At 37.7% G+C, this 9264-nt stretch overlaps 1 protein-coding gene across 1 annotated transcript in view; it reads left to right on the forward strand.

The window, feature by feature from the left end:
• STRIP2 (striatin interacting protein 2) overlaps positions 1-9004 on the forward strand; it is a 39852-nt gene extending 30848 nt beyond the window's left edge. The window contains exons 19-21 of the mRNA XM_081038760.1: positions 1790-1894; positions 2739-2943; positions 5160-9004. Of these exons, the coding sequence (XP_080894886.1) occupies positions 1790-1894; positions 2739-2943; positions 5160-5410 (561 nt within the window). The 3' untranslated portion in view covers positions 5411-9004. The remainder of the gene's footprint in view (positions 1-1789; positions 1895-2738; positions 2944-5159) is intronic.
• The last annotated feature ends 260 nt before the right edge of the window (positions 9005-9264 follow it).

The following is a 9264-nucleotide window of genomic DNA, read 5'->3' on the forward strand; positions in this document are numbered from 1 at the left end:
TCCAATCAGCTGAGCCATCCAGGAGCTCAGCGGCAGCTCAGCTCCAGGTGCCGTGTTCAATCTTAGTTGCAGGGGGTGGAGCCCACCATCCCTTGCAGGACTCGAGGAGTTGAACTGGCAACCTTGTGGTTGAGAGCCCCCCGGCCCATGTGGGAATCAAACAGGCAGCCTTCGGAGTTAGGAGCACAGAGCTCCAACCGCCTGAGCCACTAGGCCGGTCCAACAATAGGAAGTTTTTATACACAAAAAATGTCATTTATATACAAAGCAGCTCAAATTGTTATTATTAAGTGTATAAAATAGTCAAAATACCAACTTCTTGTTTTTTGTGGGTTTCTGAAATCAATTTACGCAGTAAAAGTGTCAGAGATTATCTAGTTTAACCTCTCATTGGAAATAGGGAAATGACTTGCCCAAGATCACACAGCCAGGGCAAAACCGTAATCCAGGTGTCCTGGGGCTCACTCCAGTGCTTTTTCTACAAGGCCGTACCTCTACTCCCGTATTATTCTTTGGGTGTTAAGGGATACAAGGCTTTTAATGCTACTACCGTGTTAGAAATTAGGATACAGTTCCAATACACTTACCTGTATCCCATATGTTTGTTGTTTCCCCTGCTTCTTTTTAAAAAAATAAACATTTAAAAGTCTGTTTCCTCTGTTAGCCACAGAAGACATAACATCTATAGAACCTGATCTGTTTTGGGCAAGGCAAACTAGCTTAATGCATTAGAGTGGAAACTCCCATGGAAGTTTCCCTTGGATGGAAACAGATGGTTCTCCTGGGAACTAGTTCTAAACACAATATTGAACATTTACTACAGGAAGAACATTTTTTCTAAATAATAGTTCTAAAAAATTTCCCTGAAACCTTTTGACCCTTAGTCTTATTTATATCTTAGGCAAGCCTAATACTCTCAAAAATCATGGATGTTCAATCCACATTACATGTATGCCTATCTTGCTTGTTTCAAATTCATTTGGAAGAGGAGAGGGCAATTTTCCATTTACCAGACAGCAGCTCACTTCTACACATCTTTTACTCCTACACTCTCCTGTCACTCTGTGGACATGAGGAATTTCCAAGATGTTAGATTGGCTACCATGCATACTCATTGATGTATATAGCTTCTGACACCAGTATATATTTATAGGCCCCAAATTCCATAAGGACTCCTGAATGATGAGTTTCTAATCTGTTTCTAATCTGACATCCATTTGTTATTTCTGGTTGGGTGCTCACAAGATATCGAGAAACATAAGAGAAACACCTAGTTAAAATTAACCATCTGCCATTTTTCTTTCCATGCTGAAGAATTAAGCAATTTATTGCAATATGTTTGATAAAGGAGGGTGGGGGGTGATTAAAATAATTCAACCATAATGAATATCAGATCCATCTCACATAGTTTGAAATCTACCAGTATAACTCCTAGCAGTGACAAATATGGCTTATATAAGTGTTGTAAAGTATATGGGGGTAAAATTCTATCATCTCTTTTCTGATCCTAAATTAGAAAGCTTGCTTAAATGAAGTTTCTATGTTCATGTGTCATCTTTCTTACCAGTGGCTTGCTCTCAGTCTGAAGTCTTCTAGGATTGGCAGCTGTGTGTTTTCAGATGAAAGATATTGCATGGGTTAAGGCCTCAGTGTGTGAAGAGCAGGATGGTGAGGAGGAAGCATTTCATATGGAAAGTCTCCTCTAGACTGACCACTAGTGACTTCCAGGCTTCTGTGGGAATGACAGCCTTGTAGGTGTTGAGATAATGAGAGGCATGCCTTATTACAGGAAGCTGGAGAAAACAATCAGTTCTGCTGGAGGAACCTCTTTTCCTGCATCAACCTTCTGAGGCTGCTCAATAAGCTGACCAAATGGAAGCATTCCAGAACCATGGTGAGTGGCGCTTCAGATCACTGAGGTGTCCATCTAACCGAATTTTTTGAATCTCTAGTAAATAGTTTGGACTTCCTGCTTTGCAAGCTCTATAGATAGACACTAAATACTACCTAAGATTTTGCCCCTCCTTATTCTGGACATTTATTCTATATGAGATAATTATTTACCAGTCCATTTCTTTTCAGGAAGCTAAATATGGACACTTCGTCAGGGCTGCTCTGGTAGGGAAGTTAGCGTCCTTATTTGGACTATAGTTACACATCCCAAGTCTAAGATTATTCATTGCAGCATTATTTGTAATCATGAAAGATAAGAAACAACCTAACTAGTCCTTAATATGGGACCAACTGGTTACAGAATTTGTGGTACAACCTTATAATAGAATATTATATAACATTAAAAAGAATGAGGTAGTTCGATGGAATAATTTTCAAGATATATTGTTTTAAAAAGGCATGGTATGAAATAGTATAACAGGATATGTAGTTGGCTATCATTTTTGTTAATAAAAGTAATATATGCATACATAGAATTACCTCTAGAAGATACACAAGAAACTGCCAGCAGTGCAAATGAGATGTGTACCTGACAAAATATTTTTGCACTTTATATCATGTACTTTGAATATTAGAAACTTTTCATTGTGAAGTATAAATGGAGTAGTTCCTCTATGTTCTTAAAGATTAAATCTAAGTAGAGCCTGGACCATAGATTCTCAAAGCTCCCCAGGGTAATCTGAGGCCAGCCAGATTTGGCTTAATTTATCTGTGAGTTGGAAATTCCAAGAAACTTTAGATTTGCATATATCTTTCTTCACTCCCACCCCTCTTTAAATGGGCAGATGCTGGTGGTGTTTAAGTCTGCTCCAATCTTAAAGCGAGCGCTCAAGGTCAAACAGGCCATGCTACAACTTTATGTCCTGAAGCTGCTAAAAATACAGACCAAGTACCTTGGGCGCCAGTGGAGGAAAAGCAACATGAAAACCATGTCAGCCATTTACCAGAAAGTGCGCCATCGCATGAATGATGACTGGGCTTACGGGAATGGTGAGTATTCTCAGAGCTTTGGACCTCCAGTAGTCGCCTGGGGTTTAAACAAAACTAAATAAACATTTATCTCGACTCTCATTGTATGAATTGTTACATATTTTAGATGAGAAGATATGTGGTTATAGGTCATGTGCTGATATAACAAACTTTAATGCACTGCCCCAATCTAGCACGTACCCTATTCTACGTAAACTATGAAAACCTATTTTATTAAACAAGTAAGTTGAGGGATAATTACTCCCTTTCCAAAGCATTCCTTTAAATGACAGTTTTCACTGAGAGCTTTTTTTCCCTTAAATTAAAACAACCTTTTATTTATTACAAAGCAGTAAGAAAATACAAGTAAGCAAACATTTTACAATATTACCATATTTAAGCCAAATTTGTATCACCCAAAGATTACCACTGTTAACATCTTATTGTATATTATTGCAGATATTTTTCTACATATACACATTTTATTAAAATGAAAGCAAATTGTATGTGCTATTTTATCATCTTCTCTCTTCAGTTAACATTTCTACCCTCCCATACCACTACATTTTTATTTTATCTAATAATCAAGTCTAAATTTAGAATTCCCCAGTTGCCCCAAAATGTTCTTTAAAGCTATTTTTTTCCAAGTCATAATCCAACCCAGGACCATAAATTCCATCTGGTTGTTATATCCTTTTATTTGTTTTGATTCTAGCAGTCACTGCCCCCCTTTTTTTCTCCCCTACCCCCAACACTGACTAATTGAAGAAATAGTTCAAGTTTTCTCCAGTTTCCATATCCACTTTCTAGATTTGTCTACTTGATTTGTGGGGTATCATTTACATTATTCCTCTATCTCTGGTATTACCTGTAAACTGAAAGTTACATCTAAAGGTTTGATACATTCTATTTAAACCCTTTTGGCTATGGCACAGTCTAGGTAATGCTAGGAACTGTATATTGCCTCACATTGCAATATCTGGTTGACCTACCAGGAGTTATGCTAAGATTGACCAGAGTTTGGAAGAATTTATTTTAGAGAGCTTTTTCCTTGTATTGATGTTTGCTGTAGTGGGATTTGATCATTTCTTGCATAATTGCATTGAAGAGTTTTTGGTAAGATGACTAATGACTTGTGTTTGCTCGACTTTGTAACCTGCCTGAATTTTAGAGGACGCTGCAGTAAAGAGTTCAGAGAACTAAGGGCGTGTATAGTTGGCAGATAACAAGCCAGGATGCAACTTCTACTGTAAGACATAAAGCACAATTAACTATTTAAATTCTTATAGACTTTTAAAACATGAAAATGTTTTGTCCTGTAAAGGGCACATCTGTTGTTGCTGCCATTGTGAGCCCAAACCCCAGCTGCACTTATGATAAAGCATTGAGTGTGGGACATAAGCAATCTGGGAAATATGTATCCCTGGCTCTGAAATAAGTGTCTAAGTGGAATAAGTAGAAACAAAGCAGATTATCTGTTTTCTGTCTTTACCTCCACTGAAGCCTTCACCTCATAATCTTAACATAAGCTGACACATGATTATCATGTGCTGGGGGAGGTCCCAGGGAATCAGGAAATTCTTTAGTAATTGATCCATTCTGCGTCTCCTTGTTGTACCTCTTCCCATTCTTTGAGAGCTGGTGATTCTGTTCAAATGGGAAAGACCCATCCTGAGGAAAGCTCAAGAAAGGCAACTGAGTTGCCATTTTGAAAATATAATCAGGAGGTCCTCGAATAATATCCTCGTTCAATGTCATTTCATTATAAGTTGATGAGATACCTTCAGAACTTACCTCTCATTTATATCAATTAACCTATGATAAAATTGGTTTCTTTATATGTCATTTCACTTAAAATCACAGAACCCATCAATGACGTTGAGAACTTACTATGCATATAACTAGTAAAACGGTGAAATAATGAAAAGGAAATACAGTAAAAGAAGTCCACCTCCTTCGGGGTCCTCATTTCCTTCTCAGTGGTAATCACTGCTACCAGTTTCTAGACTACCCTTCCAAAGATAGTCTCTGCATATATAAGCATTTGTATGTAGGCATGTGTATATTTTTTAAACCTGAGTGACGGCATGTTATTTACTTACTTTGTACATGGCTCTTTAAATTCTGAAAAGGAAATTCTGAGCAGTTCCATTGTTGGTATCCTACAGACCATGTTCTGTGGTAAGGGGCGCAGTGTCCTGAATTGTACACATCTTCTTTCTCTCTTCCCATCACAGACATCGACGCCAGGCCGTGGGACTTCCAAGCAGAAGAATGCACCTTGAGGGCCAACATTGAGGCTTTTAACAGCCGCCGGTATGACAGACCCCAGGACTCTGAATTCTCACCTGTGGATAACTGCTTGCAGAGTGTGCTGGGGCAGAGGTTGGATCTGCCTGAGGATTTCCACTATTCATATGAGATCTGGCTGGAAAGAGAGGTGTTTTCACAACCCATCTGTTGGGAAGAGCTGCTCCAGAATCACTAAGCTCTGGTCTACAAAGCATCTGATAGATGGGGGTTGGCTCCAATAAATGGTGCTCTGCCTACTCTGCCCATTCAGCCTTTGTTTCCACCTCTGGAAGAGCTTGTCCAGGGGAGAGCTGGCCCAGTCCACCGACATCCTGTGGAGTTCAGGGCGTTCTGGGAGCTGCTGGGCCTGGAGATAGTGCAAGGCTGGGATCCTGAGTCACAAAAAATTGATCAACTTGCCCTGGGGTCTGCTGGGTGACAGGTGGCCTTAGAAATCTGCTGGATCAGTCCTGACGGGCTCTTTTGTTGGACTGCGTTTAGTCTTGCCTAGAACCAGCCTGGCCTTTGTTGGCCCCAAGTGAGTGTAAGTTTATTATGGCATTTGGCCCATGGCATTCATCATGGTAATAGGAGGTGCATGTCATAAAAGAGAACATTGTCTTCTGCTCACCCTGGATTCCTAGGATTTACCAGAGGTTTGGAAAAACCAACTTTGAAATTAAGTCTTTATTTTAAATTTAGAATTTCAACACTCACCTCTTTCTAAAATCATTAGCTCTGAGATGATTTTAGAACACTTGCACCTGCTTTGTGAAGGATGGTGATTTACTATTACCAAATACTGCATGAATATTGTGTGAAGTGTTTTTTTCTTTATTCCCTAAGAGATCTGTGTTCAATGTGAAAATTATTTCTTTGTGTACTCTGTATAGGGCATGGAGTGCTCTGCCACAACCGATATGAAACAGGCCTTCATGTTTTTCCAAAACTACCTTAGTCTTAAAATGACTGCGTACACTGTAGAAAATTATTTTTTTCATCCAATTCATTTTTTAAATGACCAGTTAACTACAGAATGGTTTATTTATTGAGGTGGTGTAACCATTTGTGCTCATGATCAATTATTAATTGAACAGCAAGAGCATCACAGCTTACCATTTTTCTTCTGTACTGATTGATTTTTTTTTCTTTTTTCTGCTGGTAATTTAGCAATACTGTTTCTACCTAAAAGTATTGCACATTTCTTTGAAACTATAAGGACTAGTTTACCAACCTCTATAAACTTTTCTTACAGTAGAATCAAATACTTCCCAACAGGACAAGTTTTTAGAAAAGTTTCTGATTCAATCAGGACTATTTTACATTTCTTCTATCCCCACATTTGTCATCTATATTATCAAGCTTTTTAACTTTAAATCCACCCCCACCCACCACATACACATGACTGAATCTTTTTTATGATAGCACCAGGCCACTTTAATTGTGCCAGGAGGGGGAGGTCTAATCAAAATTGGCTTATTGACTCAGTCCTTTGTCAACCCCAGTCTCATTTTCATGACCGAATTACAAACCATGTCCAAAGGAACTATACCAAAACTCTAATTAAAGTTTAAAATTTTACTTCTTTGTGCTTTAAGGTAGCCGGATTTCTGTTTTTATGGGAAGGTCATGATGAATGTAAGTATGTAATGGATGAAACTTCTTAAAATAACTTGTAAATTTTGCCTGAGTAGGATGGGAGTCCTCTTTGCAATCAAAATAATTTACTGAGCATATCATCTATGAACCCTATTAATCTATAATTTTAATGTGATTTAAGTAAAAAGATAATGTTCAAGGAAAGAGCAGTCATCAATCTATTTCATTTAAAACCATATAGTATTTAATTTGTGTCAAGAACAAATAAGCTGCCCTTTTAAAAATATGCACATGAATGCTTTCTGAGGCATAGAAGTACGCTAAGCCTTAACATTTCATACTTTTTTACAAATCTTCTCGAAGGGAAGATTAATTCTCAGTGCAGATGGAGAAACTGTGGTACCAAGGAGAAGTGATTAGTTTCAAATTGCATCATTTTTCCACTGACTTGCTGGGACTAGTATTCAGCTATTGACAGCCAGCCCCATATGTTAAGGTAACAAGTTTGAATTTTCCAATGTGTATGGTTAGGAATAAATTCAGATTAATCAACCTCCAATGGTGATTATTGTTACTGCATAGAACACCATTATTTGAGTGATTCATAAAGTAGAAGACTTTTATTTGTGAATATTTCAGTAAAGTTTGTGTTGACACTTTATCTACTGAAGCACTTTAATAAAAAGAAAATCGAACTAGAGTTAGAAATTGGGTCTTTAAATTCTTCAACATAAGAAAATCTTATAGACTTTAGATACAAAAAGGAAAAATAATTAAAGAACATGAATATATAAAATCTCCTATTAGTATTCCCTGGGAGTAGACAAATATAAGCAACTGCAAAATCTCAGTGACTAATGACAAACTTTTATTTCTTGTTCATGGGTTTGGGGATCAGCTGCAGCTGTGCTTAACTCAGGTTGGCTTACTAGATTGGTTCTGCTCCATTCGTCGTCTTCTTCTGGCACTAGGCTGATAGAATTAGCCGTACCTGGGATATACTGTCCTCATAGTAAAGGGCAGGAGCAAAAGACCAAACCATACGATGTAAGCACCTTTAAAGCTCCTGCTTGGATGTGGCATAAATCAAATTGCTCATATTCCATTGGCCTGAAGCAATTCACATGGACAAGCCAGCCACTGGGCCAGAGAAGCTCACTAGAGAAACAGAACCAATTGGCAACCAGATTGCCATAGACAGTAAGATACAGCAGCTTCCCATGAGCTCTTGAGATTGGTAGTGGGATCTTCTTAGAGATTCTTGAGAATTCCAATAGATTTCCAGGGAGCATTTGAACTTACCATTTCAGGGCTATGTGCTGCTATTTTCTTTCTTTTTTAAAAAAATTAAAGTTTATTGGGGTGACCATGGTTAGTAAAGTTACATAGCTTTCAGGTGTACAATTCTGTGTTATATCATCTATATATCACATTGTGTGTTCACCACCCAGAGTGCTGATATTTTCAGTTGTGGCTTTCTTGACCTTTGTCCACAGTTCCCCTGCTCTTCCACCTAACAATAACCTTTGTTATATAAAAATAATCCTATAGACAAGTGTTTTGATAGTTTCTGTTTCTCCCGAGCAGTTGTGTTTGAATTCTTTGCTGTAGTTCTTGAGATAGCCCATATCTACAATAAAACTAGGTGAGAATAAGAATGACGCTGTGGTTCTGGAACACAAATGACACTGGTTTATACAACAATCAAATTCATGACCTTGATCTCATCAATGCTGTAATTGGTGAGTTAAGTAACCACCTTAATATCCAGGCTAGGTCAAATATGAACTTTGCCACTCTTTTGGCACTCTGGGATGCTACATGCAAAGTGTGTGTTTAGGGTGATTTGCAGAGGCTAACAAAGTCCTGCTATTATCTCAGAAATACTGGGCATGGCCAATTAACATCTGTTCTACCTATAATTCAGGGCCAGGCTTTTCTGTATTAGTGTGATAAGAGAATGTCTTCTGTAATAAAAGAATGTTTTACAAAATACAGAATTTAGCTATAAACATTTGTGAAACACTCAGTAAGTTCTATAGCAGCCAGTACTATCTTACATGTGTTTAATACTAGTACATATTTTATATGATGCTTTTCAACATGAGAGACATCAAAAATTTTGAAGTAAATATGGCCACAGCATGATTTTATTATGTATACATTAAATATAACTTCTGTCTTCCTCTGGGCCTCCTGTTTTCTCATTTTCTCTCAACCAAAAAAGAATATAGTGATAGTGAAAAGAAGAATCTGCCTCCCTTATAATCTTACCACTCAACACTGAGCTATTAATATGGTGGCAGTTTAACAATATAAGGAAATGTGTAATCTCTAAAATAAGGTAGAACAAAGGGAGAGATCAAAGCTTTTATATTGGCAACAACATGCAGATACTTTTAGAATTGTTGGCATGGGTAAGTCCTAACTGGTGATTTTGGAAAAACACGA

This window comes from Rhinolophus hipposideros (genome assembly GCF_964194185.1).
Source record: "Rhinolophus hipposideros genome assembly, chromosome: 25".
Lineage (NCBI taxonomy): Eukaryota > Metazoa > Chordata > Mammalia > Chiroptera > Rhinolophidae > Rhinolophus > Rhinolophus hipposideros.